The 26,343-nt window shown below is 43.5% G+C and overlaps 1 protein-coding gene across 1 annotated transcript; it reads left to right on the forward strand.

Annotated features, from left to right (window-relative positions):
- The first annotated feature begins 1,447 nt into the window (after positions 1-1,447).
- Positions 1,448-15,772, forward strand: ZBTB8B (zinc finger and BTB domain containing 8B). Its single transcript, XM_012765398.2, has 3 exons — positions 1,448-2,475; positions 7,460-7,638; positions 9,543-15,772. The coding sequence occupies exons 1-3, from the start codon at positions 1,488-1,490 to the stop codon at positions 9,843-9,845; spliced, it is 1,470 nt and encodes a 489-aa protein (XP_012620852.2). The 5' UTR covers positions 1,448-1,487; the 3' UTR covers positions 9,846-15,772.
- The last annotated feature ends 10,571 nt before the right edge of the window (positions 15,773-26,343 follow it).

Genomic DNA, 26,343 nt, shown 5'->3' on the forward strand with positions numbered 1-26,343 from the left:
CTGGCACAGCTTGAGTTGAGGCTCAGCTGGTGTCCCCAGGCTCCATCAGCCTGAGCTGGGCTGTGGTCTTGGTCAGGCTGGTTCTCCTGGTGGTGTGGCAGCAGCATCCCTCACATCCCACAAGCCCACAGAGCAGAGAATGCTGGGGGGTTCTTTTGAAATCCCAGCAGATGTTTCATTGCTTTTCACTGGCTCTGACCAGGCCACATTGCCATCTCTGAGCCAATCACTGTGGTCAGAGGCTGGGATACGTTGGTTGTTATTAGCCTACATTATTACATCGTATGCCCCTGGAGCCTGGGGATAGTGCCTGCTTTATGCAAAGCATGGTGGCCAAGAATAGGGGAAGGATGGTTCTACCAAAGGCAAAAAGAGTAGTAGAACTGCAAGAATGGAGAATGCATGCTAGCTAGCCTAAGAATCCACCAAATGTTTCTACAAAGTGATGATAAAGGGAGCGAGTTGAGCCTGGCATGGTGGCTCATGCTTGTAGTCCCAGCTACTTGGAGGACTGAGGCAGGAGGATCATTTGAGACCAGGAGTTCAAGACTAACCTGGGCAATATAGCAAGACCTTGTCTTAAAATAAATAAGTAAATAATAAACACAAAAGGAGTGAACTGAGACTGTATTGGCCAGTCTTAAAGTTCAAGATTGGTACACTGGAGATTAAACTATAATTCTTAGATTTCTATATTTTGAGCCTTGATGAAAGTAGAATGTAGTATATATAAGAGCACCGACCCCTGGAGGCCAGCAGACCCAGATTTGAGTCCAAGCTCTGTTACAGCTGGATCATCTCCTGCCTTCAATTTCCTTAGCAGAAAAGTAGGGACAATATTAGTATTAACTCATAGCGTTTTTATAAAAATTCATTGAAAGAGATTGGGTGCAGTGGCTTATACCTGTAATCTCAGAACTTTGGGAGGCCAAGGCAGGAGGTTTGCTTGAGGCCAAGAGTTAGAGACCAGCCTGGGCAACATAGTGAGAGCCTATCTCTACAAAATAAAACAAACTTAGCCAGGTGTGGTGATGGGCACCTGTAGTCCTAGCTACTCAAGAGTCTGAGGCAGGAGGATCACTTGAGTCCAGGAGTTCCAGGTTACAGTGAGCTATGATTGTACCACTGTACTCTAGCCTAGAAGACAGAGCAAAGCTCTGTTTCTAAAAATAAAAAATAAAATAAATTAATTGAAAGAATCTACAAAAAAAAAAAAAAAACCCACTAAGTATTGTGCCCACATGTAGTTAGCTATAGTTATTTTTGGCTATTTTTCATAAATTAACCCAGTTTGATAACCTCTGATTTTTGTTAGATCTAAAACAGCCCGTATCATAAAGACACTATTGAACCAGTGGTATTGGAAGAATTTTTTTTTAAATTAAAAATGAACATCTTTATTTGTAAGATTGGGATTTGTGAATTAACTTAAGAAAAATCTTGGCAGCGATACAGGCTACTCCAGAGCGGCAGCAGCTGGCGGAGCAATGGAGATGCAATCCTATTATGCCAAGCTCTTGGGGGAGTTGAATGAACAGCGGAAGAGGGACTTCTTCTGTGACTGCAGCATCATTGTGGAAGGGCGGATCTTCAAGGCCCACAGGAACATTTTATTTGCTAACAGCGGCTACTTCCGAGCTCTGCTCATTCACTATATCCAGGACAGTGGGCGGCATAGCACCGCCTCCTTGGACATTGTCACCTCCGATGCCTTCTCCGTCATCTTAGATTTCTTGTATTCTGGGAAGTTGGATTTGTGTGGGGAGAACGTGATTGAAGTAATGTCGGCTGCCAGCTACCTGCAGATGAATGACGTGGTGAACTTCTGCAAGACATACATCAGGTCGTCCCTTGATATTTGCAGAAAGATGGAGAAGGAGGCTGCCGTGGCTGCAGCGGTGGCGGCGGCGGCGGCGGCAGCAGCAGCAGCAGCAGCAGCAGTTCATCAGGTTGACAGTGGAAGCCCCAGTTCGAGCAGGGAGGGGACCTCCTGTGGTACCAAGAGCTTGGTCTCCTCTCCAGTGGAGAGAGAAGAGAGTGTGGACTGCCCAAGAGAGTCCCCTTGCGGTGACTGCGCAGATGGCCACCCCTTGGAACTGGTGGTGAGAGACAGCCAGGGCGGTGGCTCAGTGGACAGTGACCTCTCTACTCTGTCCAAACGGATAGAGCCCAAGGTGGAATTTGATGCTGACGAGGTGGAGGTGGAAGTCGGTGAACCACTGCGGCATTACGCTGCCCCGCTGAGCCTGGCCCGGGGGGAGGAGGGCTCGCCTGGCGGGCAGGTGGTTGACTTGGCTTACAGTAACTACCACGTGAAGCAGTTCCTGGAGGCACTCTTGCGCAACAGTGCTGTCCAGAGCAAAGACGATGTGGACCATCATTTTTCTCGGAGTCTGGAGGGAAGACCGGAGGGTGCAGGAGTGGCCATGGGTTCCATGATGGATGTTCAGACAGACTGGTATGGGGAGGACTCAGGTGAGCTCCATTAGCATTCATCATCTCTGGTGGCCACGTACCACACACCGTCTGTGCCCTGCATTCTCCCGTCGTCATGATCACATCACTATCATCATTGTCCTTGTCACTGCCATCATCACTGCCATCTTTGCCACCACCACCACCACCACTAATAGGCATTGATCGAGTACCTGCTGCATGCAGGGCATTGTTTCTTCATGCATGTTCATGTTTTACCTTTACAACTAGACTATAAGCATGTTGAGTGCAGTTTGGAGACATGGAAAGAACATGCCCTCTTCCACTAACCGGCAGTGGGACCTTGGTGAGATCATGCAATCTCTTTGAGCCTATTTTGTCACCTGTAAAATGGGGTTAATCATCCCTGCCCTGCCTTTCTCTCAGTTGTTGTGAGGACCGAATGAGAAAGTTTTCAGAGTTGTTTCTCACGTATGATAATGTGTTCTACACACGCAGCAGATTTATACTTCTCTGTATCCGCCACGGTGCTTGGCACATACATAGCAAGCACTTGGTGAGTAGGATATAGTTGTGGATGCTGTCTGCTTGAGAATATTTTACATCTAGCATTTGTTTCATTTAAGTTCATGTCTTATATCCTTCGTAGGCTTTTTTGTTTTAAGAGAACTTGGTTTTTCCTTGAACAATTCTGAGAGACGAGTTAACATAATTAACTCTCTGAATGGGTGAGGTAATTGTGTTGTAAGGTGTCTTGCAGGAGACAGAAATATACTTGGCTGCCACCTTCCTGATGAAAGGTGCCTTCCGGAACCTCAAGCCAAGAAATGAAGGGATCACATTTCTCATTCACCTTTCAGTATTAAGTAGTGAAAGACTTTTAAATAAGTGGAGATCAGGCCGGGCGCTGTGGCTCACGCCTGTAATCCTAGCTCTTGGGAGGCCGAGGCGGGCGGATTGCTCAAGGTCAGGAGTTCAAAACCAGCCTGAGCAAGAGCGAGACCCCGTCTCTACTATAAATAGAAAGAAATTAATTGGCCAACTGATATATATATATAAAAAAAAAGAAATTAGCCGGGCATGGTGGCGCATGCCTGTAGTCCCAGCTACCCGGGAGGCTGAGGCAGAAGGATCACTTGAGCCCAGGAGTTTGAGGTTGCTGTGAGCTAGGCTGACGCCATGGCACTCACTCTAGCCTGGGCAACAAAGCGAGACTCTGTCTCAAAAAAAAAAAAAATAAAAAATAAATAAATAAATAAATAAGTGGAGATCAACTGCTTTTATTGATTATTATATGGCTGCCTTGAAACTTTAATTTTATGTTTGTGAGGCAAGAAAATCCAGTATGTCTGATTAAAACTAAACCTGGAAAACTTGAAAATGGTCTTTCTGGTCCTCAGAGACACCGGCTTAACCAGCATTGGGAAGAAAGTGGCTGTTTCAGTGAACACACTGTGGGAACTTGTTGAAATTCTCATTTCCGTGTTTATAGCAGCATTTCACAGACTGTGACTGCCTTTCACATCCTTTAGACCCTCATGACGCCCCATGAGTTTGGCAGAGGAAGTTTAGAGAAACTGAGACCCAGAAGGGCTTAGTGAATCTCCTAAGAGCGCAGAACTAGGAAATAAGTGGCCCAGCTAAACTGGTAGCCTGGGCTGGCTTCATTTCACTCATTAAACTGTGAGGGTAGCAGACGTGGTTAGAGGATTTCTGTGCAGTGATTTTGTGTTTGAACCCTTCTGCCTGTGAGCATAAGAAGTAGTATGACATAGTCATTTGGCTCTAAGCCACCTTCATTCGAGTCCAGTCTCTGGGCCTGCAAAGTCAGGTTTCTAACTACAGGGTGCTGTGGCAAGGCCATGTTATTGTCTGCCAGGTTTTGATTTCATTCACACGGCTCCAGGGTAAATGTATTTCAAGGGCCAAGGCATGGCGTAAGATTGATTTATTTGGTTATTCATTTATTTGCTCACGCATTTGAGCACCTTCCTTGTAAAGACATAAAGATAAGTCAGACGTGGATGCAGTCCTCAAAGAACTGGTGGTGTCTTAGAGAGATAAGACGTGTGTAAGTGACGTCACAGGGCAGGAGGACACTGGGATTGAAAGACACTCAGAGGTCTGAGTTCACAGTAGTGGGAAAGAAGGAGAACTGGCCTCCTCCTGGGAGATCAGGGAGGCTTCATGAAAGTGGCATCTGAGGGTAAGAAGAGGAGACAGAAATTAATTAGAGTCAGGTCGTAGAAAATCTTAAATGCTAAAAGGTGAGTTTTATCTGCAGGCATGGGGGCATTTTTGGTAGTTGTTGAGCTTGGGAATGGACAGGGTTTGTGCTTCAGGGAGATTAATTTGGCCTCAGCACAAGATGGTGTGGAGATGGGAGACCTGTCAGAAGGCTGCCGCAGTGGTTTTGTGTCGCCATAGCTCATGCCTGACGTTAGCAGACGCTGTCAAAGCACCAGGTCCTCCTGTCTCTGTCCTCCCCCAGGCTCCTTGACCCCAGCTCCAGCACCTTCTCCTGTTCTTGGAAGGTTCAGTTTTGACTCCACTGGTTTAGTTTCTACTGTCTTCTCAGCCCACTGCCGTCCGGCTTCCACACCACTGAAACCACTCTCGTGAGCTCAGCTATACATTTCTAGAGCTGATCCAGTGAGTGATTTTTGGGTGTTATCTCACCTGACCTCTCTCAGCAGTTGACTCTGATCTCTCTCTCCTCTCTTTGAAATTCTTCCCTTCCCTGGCATTTGACATCATGCATGCCATTTGCTCTTCCTCTGCCCATCCCTTTTCAGCTTCATCATGGGGTCATTGAATGTCAGTGTATCCAGCATGCCATCACTGGCTTGCTGCTTTGACATCTCATCATTCCTGTTTGTTCGTTGCGCCATTCATTCATTTATTTAACAGGCATTTATTGAACACTCAACATATGTCGGGCACTGTTAACCACAGGGAACAAAAGACAGTCCATGCCCTTGTGGAGCTGACATTCTAGTATAAGTAGACAGACAGTAAACAAATAAGTAAATATATAGAATGTCAGATGGTGATAAGTCTTACAGATGAAAAACTAGAGCAGGGAAAGAGTGATAGAAGGTTAAGGGAATGCTATTTTAGTTTGTGTTGACAGGGAAGACATTTCCAGCAGGTTGCCTTTGAGCAGAAACCTCAAGAGAGAGAGAGATGGCTGGGCGTGGTGGCTCACGCCTGTAATCCTAGCTCTCTGGGAGGCCGAGGCGGGTGGATTGCTCAAGGTCAGGAGTTCGAACCAGCCTGAGCAAGAGTGAGACCCCGTCTCTACTATAAATAGAAAAAAATTAATTGGCCAACTAATGTATATAGAAAAATTTACCCGGGCATGGTGGCGCATGCCTGTAGTCCCAGCTACTCAGGAGGCTGAGGCAGGAGGATCACTTGAGCCCAGGAGTTTGAGGTTGCTTTGAGCTAGGCTGACGCCACGGCACTCACTCTAGCCTGGGCAACAAAGTGAGACTCTGTCTCAAAAAAAAAAAAAAAAAGAGAGAGAGAGAGAGCAAACTGTACAGGTACAGGTACCAGGGAGAACATTCCAGGCGGAGGGAGGAGCAAAGCTCATACTTTGTGAATGAACAGAAGGGACAGTGAGGCTGCTGGCGTGGCTGCAGTGGGGGGATGAGATCCGATAGGGTGGGTGGGGTCAGGCCGGGTGGGCCTTGAAGGCCGTGGGGTCTTTGGGTGCTACTTTGAGACGGGAAGCCACTGGAGGGTCTTAGCAGAGAGTGGTTTGAAGCGACTTACATTTAAAGGATCCCTCTGGGTACTGCGTGGAGAATAGACCATAGGGGAGCAAGGGTGGAAGCTGGGGACCACTCGGGGGGGACTGTATGACCCTGGTGAGCACTGTGCTGCCTGAGTCAGTGTGGTCACAGTAGAGAGGTGAGGTGTGGTGGAGTTAGGACTGTGCTAATGGCTTGTATGAACGGCGTGAGAAAAGGGGGAGGCTCGAAGTCTAAGATGAAGGTGCCGGCGGGGTTGGTGTCTGGTGAGGCCTCTCTTCCTCGTTTGCAGACAGCAGTCTTCCCACTGTGTCCTCACACAGCCTTCCTCTGTGCCTGCGCTGGGGGTGAGAGCGGAGGAGAAAGGGAGAGAGACAGAGAGAGATCGTTTGATCTCTGGGTCTTTTTATAAGACCAGTCCTATCATTAGGGCCCTACCCTATGACCTCATTTAACCTTAATTACCTTCTTTTTTTTTTGAGACAGAGTCTCACTTTCTTGCCCAGGCTAGAGTGAGTGCCGTGGCGTCAGCCTGGCTCACAGCAACCTCAATCTCCTGGGCTCAGCGATCCTACTGCCTCAGCCTCCCTAGTAGCTGGGACTACAGGCATGCGCCACCATGCCCGGCTAATTTTTTTTGTATATATATTTTTAGTTAGTCAATTAATTTCTTTCTATATTTTGGTAGAGACGGGGTCTTGCTCAGGCTGGTTTTGAACTCCTGACCTCGAGCAATCTGCCCGCCTCGGCCTCCCAGAGTGCTAGGATTACAGGCGTGAGCCACCGCGCCCGGCCAACCTTAATTACCTTCTTAAAGGCCTTATCTCCAAATACAGTCACACTGGGGTTTAGGGCTTCAAGGTATAAATTTGGAGGGGAGACACAATGAAGTTTGTAACAGAGTCTCACTCAGCATTGTCTTAAATGAAATAAAATAGAATAGACACTATCAGTGAGTATTGTGTTGGGAAGCTTTTCCAGTTATCCCCATGAAGGCGTGTGTGTTCTGAGGTTGCAACGTGATCTGTATTTCTAACGGTGAGTCAGGTGCCCTTCGGCATTCCTTGCAAACTTAGATCCGAAGCTCACTTTACCCTCTCGCGGCTTGGGAGCCAGGCAGTTGGAATGGCAGACAGTGTCTTGCTATTGGCTGGTGGTGGAGTTGGTGTCCTCCTTCTTCGTCTGGGCTGGATCCCATCCATGGGAGTGTGGCTGGGGTTGTCACTGCTGACAGTGCAGCTAAATCCATGTGTTTGATTCCCCAGGTGATGTGCTGGTCGTCCCCATCAAGCTCCACAAGTGTCCTTTCTGCCCTTACACCGCCAAACAGAAGGGCATCCTCAAGCGGCACATCCGCTCGCACACGGGCGAGCGGCCCTACCCCTGTGAGACCTGCGGCAAGAGGTTCACTCGGCAGGAGCACCTGCGGAGCCACGCCCTGAGCGTAAGCGGGCAATGCTCTCCTGGCAAGGGCGGTTCATGATGTTATCTAACATCAGGGTAAAACCAGCCTGTCTTTCACGTCTCTGTCCACTAGGGTATTTTCAGAGAATTTTGAACATACCTTTTTGCTATTAAAGCTGGACTGGTGGCCGGACATGGTGGCTCACGCCTGTAATCCTAGCACTCTGGGAGGCCGAGGCGGGCAGATTGCTCGAGGTCAGGAGTTCAAAACCAGCCTGAGCAAGAGCAAGACCATGTCTCTACTATAAATAGAAAGAAATTAATTGGCCAACTAATATATATAGAAAAAATTAGCTGGGCATGGTGGCGCATGCCTGTAGTCCCAGCTACTCAGGAGGCTGAGGCAGCAGGATTGCTTGAGCCGAGGAGTTTGAGGTTGCTGTGAGCTAGGCTGACGCCATGGCACTCACTCTAGCCTGGGCAACAAAGTGAGACTCTGTCTCAAAAAAAAAAAAAAAGCTGGACCGGTGGTGGTACTTAGAGAAAGTTAAAACTAAACTTACTAGAGAAAGTTAAAACTAACTACAAGTGGTGTGCACCTGTAGTCCCAGCTACTCAGGAGGCTACGGCGGGAAAATTGCTTGAGTCCAGGAATTAGAAGTTACAGTGAGCTGTGATGTGCACTCCAGCCTGGGCAACAGAACAAGACCCCGCCTCAAAAAACAAAACAAAACAAAACAAAACAAAAAAAACACTTACAATGAAACAATAAAAGAACTCAATTAAACATGGGCAATGGATTTGAATGGACATTTCTCCTATGGCCAATAAGCATATGAAAAATGTTCAACATCTTTAGTCATGGGGTAAATGCAAATCAAAGCCACCATGAGATGCCACTTCACACCCATTAGAAACTATTGTTATTCATTGGCCCTTCTCCTTTCTACCTCTAAAAGAGAGGCTCTGATTGGTTCACAGAGCCCTTATTGGCTGGAGTTGCTGAGAAGTGCATATATTAGAAAGATAGTCCTTCTATAGAGGGGACTCCTGGGGCTGTTGCCCTTAGGAAGAACTGTGTAGGGTAGGAGATCGAGTTCTCTTTCCTAGTATGCAAAGCTCTTCTTGTAAGTGAGCAATGCATTTATCAGTGAGAAAGTCAAGAGTGAAGCATCTGCTGGCACATCTGGGGAATACAGATGTCTACTCTAGCAAATCTGCTTTCCTAATTAAACAATCCAAGATGCATTAAAAAATCATGTCAAAAATCCTACTCAGAGCCAGGTGCAGTGGTGTGTACCTGTAGTCCCAGCTCAGAAGGCAGAGGTGGGAGGATCGCTTAAGCCTAGGACTTCTAGTGCAGCCTGAGCAATATAGTGAGACCTTGACTCTTGGGGAAAAAAAAAAAGAAAGAAAGAAAAGAAAAAAATCCTAATTATTTCACTGAGTGCCCTTTATACACCAAGCACCAGAGATACAGTAATAAATGAGACAGACTCCATCCCTGTTCTCTTTTTTTTTTTTTATTTTTTTATTTTTTTTAAGTACTAGAAGTCAGAAGTCTATGATATCCCTGTTCTCTTGGAGACTTACAGTCTAGTGAATTTTGCCAATGATTCGTGAGAAGCAGCACAAAGGAAGAAGTATAGGTGAGAGTAGATAGCTGGGAGACCTGCCTGGCCCAGAGCATCAGGGAGGACTGCCTTCAAGGTGTTAGTAAGGGGTAAAGGGTTGGTGAAAGGGAGGAGGGGATGTTCCATGCATGCCCAATGGCCCTGGGGTGGAAAGGACCTTGGTAAGACAGAGACCACAGCAGAGAAACAAGTGGAAGAAAGGCAAGAAATGAGGCTGGAGGGTCAGGCAGGGGCCAGATCACATGGAGCCTTCTAGACCACGGCTTAACCCCTTTTCTGTGACATTTACCGTGTCCGCTTGTGATAATAGGTCCACAGATCCAGTCGTCCAATCATCTGCAAGGGCTGCAGAAGAACCTTCACGAGCCACCTGTCCCAGGGGCTGCGGCGCTTCGGGCTGTGTGACAGCTGCACCTGCGTCACAGACACGCACGATGACGACGACGACTTGATGCCCATCAACCTCAGCCTGGTGGAGGCTTCGTCCGAGAGCCAAGAAAAGAGTGACACAGACAATGACTGGCCAATCTACGTGGAGTCTGGTGAGGAGAACGACCCTGCCGGAGACGACTCTGATGACAAACCACAAATTCGGCCCACCTTATCAGACTGAGAGACACTTACGTAGCAAAAAACTGGTGGGAGAGAAGTTTCAGAATTTGTTAGTGCTCATTCTGCAGTTGAAAGACACCATGCGTCCAATATCGTGGAACCCTGAGAGGAACATTTTTTCACTGTGGTTATATTTGCATTTTTGTTAGACTACATGGTAGAGGTTGGATCTTGTGATGCAGAGGACTGATAACTTTATTGCAGTGTGGGGGCCTTGCTTTCTGAGGGCTCTGCTGGCCACTCCTTCGTTCTGCGTGAATCATGGCTGGCCCTAAGCCTTCCTGTTTTTTGGCTGTGCATCCAAACTCTGTTTAGGAGAAGATAAATCTTCATACGTATTTTCATGTTGTCCCAATCCTCTGTATTCCTTTGTTAATCATCCTCTTTCTCTGAAAAGGTGGGCGAGACTACATTAAGTTTTGTTATCAGTCTTACCTTTGCCAAGCCTTTCCTACTGAATTCCACATTTTGATTTTTCTGGCAAAGCATGAAAGAGGAAGAAGCTTCATTGACAGAAAGCAGGCAGGGCTGTCTGACTACATGATCGTGAAAGGTACTCTCTAAATCTAAGACTGCAGTGTTAAAGGCTGGGAGTATTGATGTGCAGACAGCATGGAAGTGAGCTGAAAGGCTCATAAGGCATCCTGTCCTGCCCAATTGAATTAAATTTTAAGTTGGCCCCAAGAAGGGAGTCTGAGCCCAGGTCTAGGTGGTTTCCCTGTCTGGTTTGGTATCTGAGGATTCTAAGCACGCAACCTGTTCTGTGATCCTAAAACAAATCATCTGGGCAAAACTAAAAATGCTCCTCTACTTTTTCCAGCCATTTCCAAAAACCATTGCTGTGTAACCAGGAAATGCAGCTGCCCCTGACATTATTTTTATTTTTATTTTTTTTTCTTCCCCCTGCCACCCACCCCTCTGTGACATTCTTTTAATTAGTTTATGCCTAGAACTTTAACTGGAGGGCAAATGTGAGCCCATATATATAAGTTCTATTTCTAAAACATTCATCTTTTGAAAGATCCTCTTGAGGGAGAGGGAAGGATAGTAGAAAAACAGGTTTCTAAAAGCCATCTGCTTTTCACCCACTTTGCAGCCATACAATTATTCTAACAAAATAGACTGAACTCTTTAAAAGGGCTAAAGGGCAGGAAATAATAGAAATTAGGGATTATAACTGAAGGCATTTCATAATTTTGTCTTATGTTAAAGTATCCAAAATAGACTTAAAAATCTGCTTGTCTTCCTTTAATGGTTGCATCATTGTTCTTGAAAAGGTGGTAAAATCACTTTTCTTTCTGCCTCTTGAACAAAAATACAATCAAAACCATTATAAATTGGGTTGCAAAAGTCATTGAACAGTCAGAAAGTTCTTTAAATTGGACTTCTTAATAGTAATTAGAGCAACGAGACAGGGCTACTCAAACCGTGCCCACAGGTAGGTGCTGCTCTGTGAATTATTTGCTACAGGTCTGTGACAAGGAAAGTCAGAAATTAAGAGTAAGCATACAGAAACTTTTATAACACTTTGACATTGCTGTGGCACCCAAGCATGTGATCAGTGGCATTGTCTTCTTGAACAGGGCATGAACTGGTGCAGGCGTGGTCAGCTGGAGAGCTCCACAGCACAGAGGTTGGATCCAGTCTGTACAGGAGGACCATGCATTGGTCTGCCATAGATTGGAAATTTTAAAACTGGTCTTTTACCTTAGGTAGTTTGAGAAACATTGTTCTAGATCGAGAGTTACACATTGAAAATTATCAGGGACCAGAGACATTTTTTAAAATCTGAAATGAAAATATTGGCTGTTTTTAAATGAAATCTTTTAAATGAAATATTTTAAAAGAGTGAACTCAGCAAAAAGGAAACCTAAATGGATGTGTAGATTTACTTTGCAAGGAGCAGTTTTTGATATTTTTGCTCTCTCTGTTTAATTTCTGATGTTTTAATATGACTTTTCTACCTCATGGTTCAACCTCTCTGCCTACTTTTCTCCGGTGGAGCTATGTGGTTCTCTTCAGTGACTTTGTGACCTATTCGTATAACTGGGTAAATAATTTTATATTAGAGATTTCATGGTGAGACAGTGATTCTCAACTGAGAGTCAGCGGGGCACAGTGGCACATTCCTGTTGTCCCAGCTACTTGGGAGGCAGAGGCAGGAGGATCGCTTGAGTCCAGGTGTTCAAGACCAACCTGGGCAACATAGCTAGATCCTGTCTCAAATAAAACATTTTTCTTAAAAAACCTAAAAGCGTATCAGGAGATGATTTTGCCCCCTGTAGGTTGCTACTGACATCTAGTGGGTAGAGGCCAGGGAAGCTGCTAACCATCCTACAATGTCTAGGACAGGCCTCACAATAAAGAATTATCTAGTTCAGAATGTCAACAGTACCAAGATTGAAAACCCTGCTATAAGATAAAGTAGAATTTTAAAAAATCTACCTTTAATAAATGGACCTAATTTTGTGTTCTACTTTAGACTACCTTTACCTTCGTAATATTTAATAGGCCCTTATGCTCCCACAAGTCTTGGAAAATAGTAGATTAGTAAAATGAGGAGCTGAGGCCAGATGGTTTACAGCTTGCCCAAAATCCAATTTAGTTTTATGATGTAGAAACTTAGAAAATTCTGACTCATCCATACACCCAGAACCATTCCTAGGCTGATCATTTTGTTAAATTTTATTTTATCTTTTCCCTCTCCTCTCTGCATTTTGTTAAATTTTAAAGTAGCAGAATCATTGGGAGGAGAACGGAATGTGTAGCTGAATATTTAAGTGATTCTCTTTCTTCCATAATGTCTCAGATTGTCGCATTCCCAGCTGACTGTTTGGGCTTTGTGTATTGGCACTGGTTGTCCCCGGCTTGCTGAACCCTATCACTTTGAAAGGAGATACTTCCTTTGTCTGCACCATCAGATCACAAACTGGTCCTCTTTTAAATTTATGTTCACATCTGGTGGTGAGTATTTATAATCATGGTGTCTTCGAGGTTTAATTTGTAGAGTTAGTGGTATTTTTATACTAAGTAAATTCACAGTTGAGCCCAACACAGGCCATTAGTGATTTAGTTTATATTCTGGCATCTTTCTGGCACATTCAGTCCAAGTCCACGAAGGGATATTTTTGTCTACCCCATATCCACTGGAATGTCTCATCTTAGACATATTGCATGGATGGAAACAGGACTCTTACTTGTGTAATAATGGAATTCCAAAATGGCATTCTTGGGATGTTGTTTCTCTCGGGGGTTGGGACCCCCTTCTCGAGAGTTGGGGAAGGAATGTAAATAGGGTTAATAACTATAATAATTAAGAAATGACACAGGGCATTATGATTTTTGATCATTTGACAGAAACATGCCGCTCTGATGTAAATATTGTGGTGGCCAGTGGACTTCGAATATTCCTTAAGAAAGCTGCAGATCTAGTGTCTGCAAAATGGTGTGGAATTGAGTAGTCCAGTGGTTCAGAATACTGTGGTGGGTTTTTTGTTATTGTTAATTGATGTTGTGACAAACCCCACAGAGAGAAAGGCCACAGGGAGGGCTGCATGTGCTGGATCTGAGAGCCATTGGGGCAGAGTGGAGTGGCCTTTGGTCAGCTGAACTCACTCTGTTTCATTTGGAGCTCTGGGGTTTTCTTGTGTGTCCCTTGTGCATTGAGAATAGAATTTATCTGTGAAGTCTAGTGTAACGGGGTAGGGAGGGATCAAGGGTTGGGGTGGGTGAGAAGTTCCTGCTCCACTCTTTTTTGAGCATCACCACTGTGCTTCCTGTTGGTGTTGGAATCCTGCAGCTGCCTTGTGCTTTCATGTGATCACACTATCTTCTAAAGCAAAAGAGGGGCACTTTATTCAGTTGCATATATGATTTTTGTTGCTTCTATAGTTTTGTCTTTCATTTCAATATTACCATATTCCTCAAACCTTTCCTTGTAGTTCTAGAAATTTGAATTTTTTTTCTCCAAATGATGCATCTGTAGAGATAAATGGAAAGTGTTTTGGGGGGAAGGAGTAGTTTGGTTTCTAGCATGTTTTAAAAGGTGACCGTAGCTTACACCATCATGTGATCAGAAGATATGGAACCTTCACAACTGAAGGAGGACATTTAGCGTCTGTTTTGACCCTCCAGGTAAATCATTTTGCTACTGCCAATTCTTCATTGACAACTGTGGTTTTGGGGGGCAATTTTTATATCCATCATTTGATATTTGGACCTTTGTCATTAATTTATTAAAAATCAGTGGAGGTTAGGGAGGGGGTTGTGTACTTTGATGAAGAAGGTTTAGTAGTAACGAGATTGGGGATTTTGAGGGAAGGCATCAATTTGATAGACGTGTTGGTGGCACATAATGGATACGGAGTATCTGTCATACAGACAGTGAAGGGTATGATCGGGTTTTTTTAGAAGCAGAAAAACATGTCATGCCAAACTTTTTCACATCTTTTATGGTCCATAGCCCCTGTAGAGCATCTACTACTACCAGAAAAATAAGCAAATAGTACTGCAGTGTCTCCAGGCGGCTACTTAGGCTCAGCTGAAGGTTTAGAAACATTCAAACGTATAAACTGCCACACTTGGCATCAGAAGGGATATAGGTGGGAAGCACAGCTTGCCAGCAGGCCGAGCCAGTTGCTCTTCTGTGGAAGTCCCTGCAGCTGTCTGTGTGGCACAGATCAGGTGCGGAGCTCAGGAGGCAGAGCCACGTCAGACAAGTATGGGAGCTGCCCTGGCTTAAAAGCTTCTTGTCCCAAGGGAACAAGTATCTCTTACAACTCCACAGACCTAGCTTCCAGGGTCCCTAGCAAAGATATACCTGTTCCAAGAGTCACTTAGGGAACCCCAAGACTGTGGCTTCCTATCAGGTATTTATATTAATAGTTCTCCAAGTCCAGATGCAATTTGCCAATTAGGGGTCATTTCTACCATATACGATGTTGCCTAGCAACATAGTTGACATATGACTCATTATTAGGTTGCCAGGGGAACAGAGCTAGAAAGTTAAGGAAAGGTCAAATTCTCACACTGAAGGGGAATGGGCTTTGTTAATCCTTTACTAAACACTATGCTAAGCAGTTGCACAATAGATACTCTCCACCTAATTCTTATAAAATATAGCCAGAAAAATTTCCCCTTAAAACATAGCCAACGCCAACTCAGTGTTCCTCTCCTGAATAGTGTTCTTTGTGCTTAGCTGCGTGTGATGATTACACTGTTTGCCCATTTTGCTGAGGTATGTGTAAGAGTTGGATTAGCAGAATGGTCCCATCAAAATATCATGTATCCTTTGGTGCTACTCCTAACACATGGGTATAGCATGTCATACTGTAGGGACATTACTGAATGGAAATTTCTGAGGATTCCGTCAGCCATACTTGGATGGGAAGCCATGTCCACCCAGCAACCACCAAACACAAGGCTCTTGGTAATTAACAGTGCCTGTCATTGCCATGCCCTCTGGTGTTGCTCCTGCCTTCTGCTGCTGCTCCTGGTGGATCAGTAAGTGAGGATAGCTGGTTGTTTATTCAGCAGTTATCCAGCAATTATTTATGGAGTCCCTATTATGTGTCAGGCACTAAGGGTACTTCAGTGAAGCAGCACAATCCCTGGCCTCGAGGAACTTGCAGTGTGTAATCTAGGAGACTAGCAAGTAAGCAGTTATAACACAGTATGTCAGTGTGACAACCGGGTCTGGTACTTGGGTGGAGAACCCAGCCCAGTCTTAGCGCCTCAGGGAATGCTTTCTTGTCTAAGCTACTCTTCCCATCCAGTAAACTCCTAGCTTCAAGATACTATTTATAAGCAATTTAAACAGTTTCTGAAATTTCCTGCCTTTTCCAAACATGATGTTTTCAGACACAAACAGTGTTTAAATTATCTGTTTTATTCACTTATGTAAAAATACTATAAATGTTTTAGAATATCCTAGTCTTTAGAAAATATGCATCAGAGGATATGGTTGTCTTATTTTAAAAAAACTCAACAATATAATATTTACAATTATTACTTTTTAATTAAAAATAAAATTAAAATGACAACAAAAAATAATTTCCCAGAATGTTGACCCGGTGTAGTATGTCAGATGAGGAGGAGCCCCATTGCATCTACACTGGGTCTTGGCTGGCCATGCGAACTAGTTAATACCCCCAAAATCAGCATAAGTGTAGGATAGGACCATTAAATCAAAGGATTTGAGAGCTAGAAGGGACCTTAGAGAAAGTCTGCTCCAATTCTATTTTACAGAGATGAAGAGGCTAGTTCCTATCAGAAACTAGGTCTTGGCAGGCCAATGTTGATAACAAACAAACATGTTTGGACAGGCAATAAAGACCATTCATAGACAGCATTTGTTTCCTTGGGTTCTCACCAGACCAAAGCCACAGAAGAGGAAAATGCTGTTTTGGTCTCATATGATAAAGAAGTGTGCTTGCGTGGTTATGCCTGCATTCTTATAGTGCTTAGACAGGGAGGGGGAAATCGCACATTGAGCACAGGGGAGTTGATTTAATTTCTTGGGCCTATAATACCCATACATATATGAAACAACGTAAACCACCATCAAATATATACACATGCAAAGCAAATCAAAATTGTCATTGTCCACTTATTTAATATGTATCATGTATTTGATTTTAATGTATCCATTTTATTAAAATTTTCAAAAGTAAAAAATATACATTATCTTGAAATTACTTTTTCCAATCTCTCTGATTTTTGAAATATAAATTGGGCATGATTCAGGGAGTATAACAAGGACAATCTTATTTGAAACAGAAAGCAACCACATATTTTTAATTCAGCAGCCCATATAATACTATGGTATTGAGTAAAAATGTATTTTGGGTATTTCTTGACTCAGTGGATCTTAATCTACTGGGAAAGCTAGTTTTATTTAAAGATCTGCAATAATAGTAATACATAACAGCTATTAATAAAACAGATTAGCCACTTTACAATCTAAAAATACCAAGAAGCAATGTTCCTGGTTTTTAATGAAATATTTATCAAGTTTGGAATTAAAATTCATATAGGGCCATCAAAAATGCAAATCATCTTTAACTTGGTTAAATCTACCTGGAGGTAAACAGGAAATAGTCTCAAGCTAAATTTTTGTTTTGATTTATACAAAGTCAGATTGAGACAGCCTACTGACAAGTTTAGAATAGGAATGGCCTCAGCTGGGTTCAAGAAAATGTCTTTTGGCCGGGCGCGGTGGCTCACGCCTGTAATCCTAGCACTTTGGGAGGCCAAGGCGGGCGGATTGCTCAAGGTCAGGAGTTCGAAACCAGCCTGAGCGAGACCCCGTCTCTACCAAAAATAGAAATAAATTAATTGACCAACTAAAAATATATATACAAAAAATTAGCCGGGCATGGTGGCGCATGCCTGTAGTCCCAGCTACTCGGGAGGCTGAGGCAGTAGGATCGCTGAGCCCCGGAGATTGAGGTTGCTGTGAGCCAGGCTGACGCCACGGCACTCACTCTAGCCTGGGCAACAAAGTGAGACTCTGTCTCAAAAAAAAAAAAAAAAAAAAAGAAAATGTCTTTTGTTCTTTTGGTGTTCAGAAACAAATACAATTTAACTATTTTCTAGTACCTTCCTGAATTTGAAACTGACCTGAATTACATAACTGCAAATTTTAGAATGGCTAAGGTCAAAATGGTTAAAACAGTTTCTTTAGAATGAATGAAATAGGGAATTAAGGATTTGATCTTCTCACATGAAGGAGCTAATAATCCTTCATAATTTTAGTTAACTGTTTTTCTCAGGGCAATTATTTTACATGAAATTCTAATGAAGAATTTTAGGAGAAGACTTTAGTAAAGGAAAAAAGAACCCCCCCCCCCCCAAATACAGAGAACTATTAAATAGAGCTCTAAACAGAAGCTTCCATCAGACTTCTTTTCCCACCTCTTTGTCCCACGGTGTTAGGACCAACCATTTCTTTATATGAGACAGTTTCTGGGAAGAGAGTCCCAAGCCAGGACATTTTAGGTTTTGTGAAAGAAGACTGACCACTGCTTGGTGAATGGGTAATTTGGGCTGCAATATAAGAAAAAGGTAAGGCAGACAACACAAACATCACAGGAGGCACAACCATTCTAAGCTCTGAGCTCTACAGTCACTCACTTTCCAACAACTCTTAGAAGAAAAATAGAAACTGACTTTATCTTTGACTGCCAAGTTTCCAAGTGGATTAGTTCATTTTACAGAGGCACTTGTCAAACTGCTATTTAAAAAAAGAGAAGCCAAAGTTGGAAATCATCTTGACCATAAAAACAATGAGCAACTGATACCTTTTTTAAGAAGTGGGAAACTTTTCTGCTTTTTGGAACTGAATTGGTTTTTGTGTTAAAGTGCTTATGTACCAGGTCTGTTTATATGGGTCAATGGTGTCCAGGCTATGTGTTGTTTTGCTGTTTTTACTTTTTTATATATAAAAAACTAAAATCAAGAGAGAATAAATTAGTGAATATAAGTTATATCTCTAAATCTGACTTCTCATTTCTGTTGTCTTGGCTTCCCATTTTTTAATATAAATCTTTAAAACATATGTGCATATTTTTGTTTAAAAATTATTTCTGCTTAAACAACAGTTTCAAATATTTCTCTTTTGAAGACAGGAAGTTGGTTCAGTTTCAGCAATGTATTGATATAATTTTACATTTTTATAAATGTTGAGGCTGGGTTTAAGATTAGCTGGGCTCACTGCCTGCTCTTGAGAAAAATATTTATAGCCTATAAATTTTGAAAGATTCCCCATAACAATAAAGAACTGCTAACACTAAATACACTTTCCATCTGTTTGAAGACTCATTAACTTCATTTAGTAAGAGGAAAAAAAATTACTAGGTACAACAGGGGTTAGGCCAAATCCTGGTTGCTGCTTGTTTTTTTTTGTTGTTGTTGTAAATAAAGTTTTATTGGAACACAGGCACATCCATTCCTTTCCATATTATATATGTCACCAGTGGCAAAGTTGAGTGGTTGCTGCAAACACCTTTTATCTCCAAAGTCTAAAATATTTACTATCTGGCCCTTTACAGGTAGTTTGCCCACCTGTGATCTAGAATGTTGGGCAGGACAGATCTGTTATTGCATATTTAGGGATGATGAAAGTAGAGTAGGTCCCTGTTTTGCACCAATCTGTGAGCATCAGTAGGATTTAAACATGTCTGGTATGTATGAGGGTCAATGGAAGAGGCACAGCTGATGTGTATGAAGTTTTTTGGGGGGCCATCATTGGAAGGATCTGGCCAGGAGAAAGACCATCACTTAGCTCAGCTCCAAGGAAGTGTGCCTGGGCCTTCAGTGTGAGAGCTACAGGCAGAAACTGAAGGAGCAAGACCCACCTTGGTGAAATGCTGGGAGCTCTAATTGCACTGCTTTGAACACCTGGTGCCAGGTGGGAGGGCAGGGGCATTGCCCTGCACTTCTGCAATACTGCATGCCCACTTCAGCCTCCCAAGTAGCTGGGACTACAGGTGGGCAACCATGTATTCTCAGTACAGCTGTGGCTAGCTCACAGGCAGTGGCAAGGAAGGTTAAGTCCAGCAGGATGGGCTCTAATGGTGAGCACTGGAGGCAGCTAGGATTTTAGCTTTTCCAGCACCTATTAATATAATTCAGCCACAGACATCCCAGAGGGAATCCAGAGCACCAGTCTTGGTCAGGACACTTTTAAGGAGCAGACACTCAAGCAATGGTTCCCAGAGTGTGGTCCCAGGACCAACAGCAGCATCCCAGGGGATTGTGATGCAAACTAAAATTTGAGAACAGTTTTAAGAGAATTTGTTCCTAATTAAAATGAGTGAGTTTATAAAGATTCTAGGAGAGGAAATCAGCAGATCATCTGCAATTAGAAAGTAAGGGCTGAGGCTTCTCCTGGTCAACCATGTATTTTTCTTTTTTCTTTTTTTTTTTTTGGAGACAGAGTCTTACTCTGTTGCCCAAGTTAGAATGCTGTGGCATCAGCCTAGCTGACAGCAACCTTAGACTCCTGGGCTCAAGCAAATCTGCCTCAGCCTCCTGAGTAGCTAGGACTACAGGCATGTACCACCATGCCCTAATAATTTTTTCTATATATTTTTAGTTGGCCAATTAATTTCTTTCTATTTTTAGTAAAGATGGGGTCTCGCTCTTGCTCAGGCTGGTCTCGAACTTGTGACCTCAAATGATCCTCCCGCCTTGGCCTACCAGAGTGCTAGGATTACAGGCATGAGCCACTGTGCCTGGCCCAACCATGCTTCTTGTCCATACTCCTTGGTCCCTTCTCTCTGTGCCTGCATGGGGTTCCCCAGTCATTCTTAGAAGACCAGGTTTCTTCTGCCCATTCATTAGCTCCAAATGGCTGCCTCAGCCCTGACCTGACCACTGCCCTGTTCTTCAGTTAAAATATTCCAAAGGAAAACACCTCAGCTTCTGCCCAGCAAAGGATGGGTTTCCTCAGCTCACATGGAAAGGGCTCAGGGTCACGCAGCGGGGGGGCTCTGACTGGGCCTGGGTGGTGGTATGGGGGACAGGTTCCCTGAGAAAGGGCCCTGGAGAGGGCAGGAAGGTTGACCTACATGTCTCCTATAGCAAGAAAATCATGGCAGGCAGAAAATGGGGGGGGGGGGCCGGGTAGCACACATGATATACCTCTAGGAGCTCCCAGAATTAATGTGGAGGGGGAGAAGCTGCAGGTGGCTATAGGGTTTTCCATTACAAGGAGAATAAAAATCCGTTTAGTTATATACCTAAAACAATTGAATTTGAAAATAGGTATTCAAATAGAAATTTGTATGTGAACATGCATTGTAACACTATTCACAATAGCCAAAAGGTGGTAACACCCCAACGTCCATCAGCTAATGAAGGGATAAACAAAATGTGCGATATTATTCAGCAATTAGAAAGAGTGAAATTTTGATACCTACTACAACATGGATGAACCTTGAAAACACCGTTTCAAGTGTGAGAAGACAGTCACAAAGGACTACATTGTTTGATTCCATTTATATGAACTATCCAGAAGAGACCAATCCATAGAGACAAGAAGCAGAATTGTGGTTGCCAGGGGTTGAGGAAAGGAGGGAATGAAGAATGACTGCTCATGTTACTGGTTTCTCTTTGGGGTGATAAAAGAGTTTTGGAACTAGGCTTGGGAGGGTGGCTCGTACCTATAATCCCGGCACTTTGGGAGGTGAAAGCAGGAGGATTGCTTGAGGCCAGGAGTTTGAGACCAACCTAGCTAACATAGTGAGACCCTGTCGGTATAAAAATAATTTAAAAATTAGCTGGATATGGTTGCCCACCTGTAGTCCCAGCTACTTGGGAGGCTGAGGTGGGAGGATCGCTTGAGCCCAGGAATATGGTGCTACAGTGAGCTATGGTCTCACCACTGCACTCCGGCCTGGGTGACAGAGCGAGACCCTGCCTCTAAAAAGCAAACAAAAAAAAGGAAAACAGTTTTGTAACTATATAGTGGCGATGGCTGCACAACACAATGAATATTTAATGCCACCGAGCTGAACTTTAAAATGAATTTTACGTTTTAGTATGATTTCAGCACAGTTTTTTTTTTTAAGTCTATTTAAATAGTTATTGTTACTGGGACGCCGGTAGGGGCCCGGCACGAGGGGCGGCAGGAGGGTGGCAGGGGCATGGCGGCGGCAGCGCTGCCCGGGACGCCCGCGAGCCCGGGCGGCGTTGGCGGCGTGGGGATGCGGGCCCCGCGCGCGCCGCCCCCAGACGTCCCGGGCCGGGAGGGCGGCGGGAGGCGCCGAGGCGAGCGGGCGCCATTTGCAGCCGGGGCGCGGCGGCGGCCACGCGCGGGCTCCGGGGGCCGGAGACGGTCACGAAGGAGGCGCGGGCAGCGGCGGCCCTCGCACGCGGCCGGGAGGGGCTGCACGACCGCGACTCCGCGCCGTCGCCGCCCGCGCCCGCCTGCCCGGGCCCCGGAAAAGGCGGGAGGGCGCGCGCAGCCTCCTGGCGGCGGCCAGGCGCGTCTGCAGCGACGGGCGCCGCGGGCTCCGCAGGGTCGGCGTGGGAGGGTCGGGCCGGGCGGCCGGGCGAGCAGGCCGGCTAGTTAGCAGACTCTCCGCAGCTGGGTTTGTCTGTCTCATCTTGATCGGGGTCATTTTAGGCAGGACTGTCGCAAGAGTGATGCTGCGGTCTTTTACATGCGTCCCATCAACTGGCGCGCAATCTTAGCTTGTCTGTCTCATTACTGACGAAGGTGCTTTGAGTCTACATCAATCATACATCACCTGTTTCTCATCGAACCTTTTTTTTTTTTTTTCCTTTTGTTGCCCAGGCTGGAGTGCAGTGGCCTGATCATAGCTCACTGTAAACTCTAACTTTGGTGGGGAGCCTTTTCACGTTGGAAGGCTGCATTAATTTAGCTGTAATCAAATAAGGCCACATTCAAGAAACTTCAATTAGATATACTTTAAAATGTACATTATTTTGTAAAAGTCTAACCACTATGTTATTACTAATTTCAAAAAATGAAAACTATTTGTTAATTTAAAGTTAACTAACCTTTTAATGGCTTTGTTGTGTCTGCTTTTGTTGGAAAGCATTTGCATGTTTGCTTGCAGCATGGAGGGCCACAAGTTTCGGTTGATCCTCTAGATAGGCAGCAGTCATTTGTGACCTTAAGGGCCTCTTGATTTGGGCTAGGTAGAGGAATGTAGGTTTGCAGCAATAAGTGGTTGAAAAGCAAGAAAGCATTTTTCAGGCGTGTTGCCAAATGTGTTCTGCATTTTTTCATATTTCAATTGGATCTTTCTTAACATCAGACAATGACTTTAAAATGTCCTCTAGTGAGAACTCAATCAATTCCATCTGTAGTTCTTTAGGTGCCTTGGTGCTATCAACTAGATGAGGGTGACATGCTAATTTGAGTTCAATGTCATGACCCTCAAAGTCAGTGAACCTTTTATTGTATTCTCCAATTAATAGGACTATCCTAGCTGTATATTCTTCAAATGATTATCATATATCATCCTGCTCATCAATGACCTTTGCTAACTGGGGAAAATACTCATCTGAAATTTCCTTTTAAAGAAGTGTTTTGAAAAAAGATAGCTTTGGGGCCAGGTGGTTCACACCTGTAATCTTAGCACTCTGGGAGGCCAAGGTGGGCTGATCATTTGAGCTCTGGAGTTTGAGACCAGTCTGAGCAAGCGCAAGACGCCATCTCTAAAAAAATAGAGGCCAGGCGCGGTGGCTCACACCTGTAATCCCAGCACTCCAGGAGGCCAAGGTGGGAGGATTGCTCAAGGTCAGGAGTTTGAGACCAGCCTGAGCAAGAGTGAGACCGTCTCTACTAAAAATAGAAAGGAATTAATGGGCTAATTAAAAATATATAGAAAAACAATTAGCCGGGCATGGTGGCGCATGCCTGTAGTCCCAGCTACTTGGGAGGCTGAGGCAGAAGAATTGCTTGAGCCCAAGAGTTTGAGGTTGCTGTGAGCAAGGCTGACGCCACAGCACTCTAGCCCCGGGAACAGAGTAAGACTCTGTCTCAAAAAAAAAAAAGCTTTTTTCAAAATGCTTGGAGTTTTTGGGTCACAAATCATATATAGACTTAGTTTTACCTTGCAAAGAAATATCCAAGTCATTTTGATGTGACATGATATCACAGAAATAGAAATTTCTTTCAATACTCACATTGCTGATTCTGTTATTCATAAAGTTTAACAATCTATTCTCAAGGAAATAAACTTTTGGCTAACACTTGTCCCTACAATAGCCAACACACTTTAGAATGACAGGGCAAATCCACACTGAATATCTCATCCTTCAACTTTAACATGTTACAAAACTGACCATGCCATGGTGCATTTGCAAGAATATATTTAACAATACTTATAGCTTGTTGCAAGGTGTCACTTAAAATAGTAGCTTTAGCACAGAGATTTTGCTGATACAAGATACAATGAAAAGAAATGAGAGCTTCTGGATCTGTTAATACTTTTTTTTATCTGTGTAATAAACCCTTCATGTTTTTCTGTCATGGAAGGTACATCGTCTGTACATACACTCACTAAATTTGCCAGATTCAGTCCAACTACACGATATTTTATCTTGAAAGTTAATGAAGATATCTATTCCCCATGTTCTGTTCACTAGAGTGCCCAAATAGAGTAACTCTTGGTAGCAAAGAAAATCTTCTGTTATGACCCCAATGAAGTAGAAAACCTGCTCTGAGTCAGTAGTATCACTTAATTCATCCGAAGCCCATTGAATAATATATATTTTCCTTTTGAAGTATTGCATGAAGTTGTTCTGATAAGTTGAAGGCAAATTCATGCTGCCAATCAGTTATGGTTCTCCTTGAAAGAGGCAGCTGTTTGCACTTTGAAACGTTATCAGGGTCTAAGCATCCTACAACTTTAACAATGCACTTTCACAATTTCTACATCACTGAATGGCTTCCCCTTTTCCTCAAGTATATAAGCTACTTTATAAGTTGCTTCAGTGGCATTATTTCTAGGTCTTATTGCTGCTTGAAAGAATCATCTTTGGTTTAGCTTTTCATCTTTTAATTTCTGCAATACTACCTTTCACACTTCTCCCTCTAATTTAAAATATTTGTGGTCTTTATGTGTGTTCTAATGCTGATGAGCATTGAATTTCTTTAATGCTGATATCGCAGTATCACAAAGCAAACAAACATCTTTATCACAAACAAGATAATATTGCAATTCCAATCCTCATTAAAAAATCTATTTTCCACTGGGCATGGTGGCTCAAGCCTGTCTCAAAAAAAAATGTATTAACAAGAATAAAAAGATTTGTTCTGTAACATTTGGATTCAGTCAAAAGGCTGTATTAAGGACCTAGAAGGCCACATGTGGCTTTTTTTTTTTTTTTTTTTTTGAGGCAGAGTCTCGCTTTGTTGTCCAGGCTAGAGTGAGTGCTGTGGAGTCAGCCTAGCTCACAGCAACCTCAAACTCCTGGGCTCAAGCAATCCTCCTGCCTCAGCCTCTGAGTAGCTGGGACTACAGGCATGCGCCACCATGCCTGGCTAATTTTTTCTATACATATTAGTTGGCCAATTAATTTCTTTCTATTTATAGTAGAGATGGGCCTCGCTCTTGCTCAGGCTGGTTTCGAACTCCTGACCTCGAGCAATCCACCCGCCTCGGCCTCCCAGAGTGCTAAGATTACAGGCGTGAGCCACCGCGCCCGGCCGTTGTTATTTATGTTAATGTTCAAATTGTTAAGCCCATTCAAGCCAGCTTTGATTCTATATGCCATGTTCCTATATTTCTTTGAGTACTTCCTTTCTGGGACAAGATGTTCCAGATCCATCTTGTACTTTTTTCCTGTCCCAGCCCTGGAATCAGGCACTTCTCCAAGGAGCCCTGGTTCTGCTTAGTGGAGAGCAGTTATTTATAAACTGAGGTCTGGATGCTACGTGTGCTGATTGCTTTTTTAAGTGTTGCTGCTTTCAGGCCCTCTCAGTGGATATTTTCATAGATAGATAGGTAGAATGATATATGGAGGGAGGGAGGGAGAGAGATAACTCTAATTCGAATCCAACACCATAAGATTCATTCTCCTCTTCTCCCTCTCCATGAATTTTAGTAGATCTACTGTTAAGGTGAACACTACCACTTTATTCTTTCAAAAAAGTTTCCATCAGTACAGTAAACTATTTCTATGAGTAAAATTTGAAACTATCAAATAGTAAAGGGGAAAAAATCAACCATAAATAATCTCAGCATAAAAATACAGTCACATTTTGGTAGGTTTACATTCAGCTTTTCTTTATGTATAGGTCTCTTTTTTTGAGTTACATGAAATCATACCCTAAGTACAAATTCGTATCCTGTTTTTTTCATTCAGTTTTGCAGGGGTAGGCAAATAATAGCCACAGGCCAAACCTGGCTGACTGCCTATTTTTGTACCCCCGTAACTAAAATTGGTTTTTAAATTTTAGGTGGCTGAAAGAAAATCAAAAGAGCGATGATATTTTGCGACATATGAAAATTATGTACCATTTCAAATTTGTGTCCGTAAGTGTTAAGTTACATTAAAACAGTCACATGTATTCATTTATATATTGTCAATGGCTGCATTTTCCTACAACAGCAGAGTTGAGTAGTTGGAAAGTATATTGCCTGCAAAGCCTAAAATACTATTTGGCCTTTAGAGAAAAAGTTTGCCAACCCCTGCAATATTGTAACTTAATCACATTAAACTGGCTGTTTAATCTGTGGTTTGAAGCATTACGGGAGTGACATCACAATAATACTTAGCACATTTTAGGTGCTCAATAAAGACCACCTAGTTATGAATTTCATCCAAATAATTCAGAAAGATAAGGGAAGAGAAAGAAGAGAAAGAGGGATAATGGATTTTAGACATGTCTGTTTTCCAGTGTCTGCTGAACTTCATATTCCCAATCAGTGGAAAAGATGTCTTCTCTCCAGTCTTTAAAAGAATGATGTCTTTCATCCATTTTTCGTGGATAAACTAATAGCTTCTTAAATATCCTT

This window comes from Microcebus murinus, chromosome 2 (genome assembly GCF_040939455.1).
Source record: "Microcebus murinus isolate Inina chromosome 2, M.murinus_Inina_mat1.0, whole genome shotgun sequence".
Taxonomy (NCBI): domain Eukaryota; kingdom Metazoa; phylum Chordata; class Mammalia; order Primates; family Cheirogaleidae; genus Microcebus; species Microcebus murinus.

Excerpts from the sequence above, each read along its gene's own strand:
- ZBTB8B (XM_012765398.2), top strand. The coding sequence starts at position 1,488 with ATGGAGATGCAATCCTATTATGCCAAGCTCTTGGGGGAGTTGAATGAA. Across the intron at positions 2,476-7,459 it reads CTGGTATGGGGAGGACTCAG|GTGATGTGCTGGTCGTCCCC; the intron begins GTGAGCTCCATT and ends TTGATTCCCCAG. Across the intron at positions 7,639-9,542 it reads TGCGGAGCCACGCCCTGAGC|GTCCACAGATCCAGTCGTCC; the intron begins GTAAGCGGGCAA and ends TTGTGATAATAG.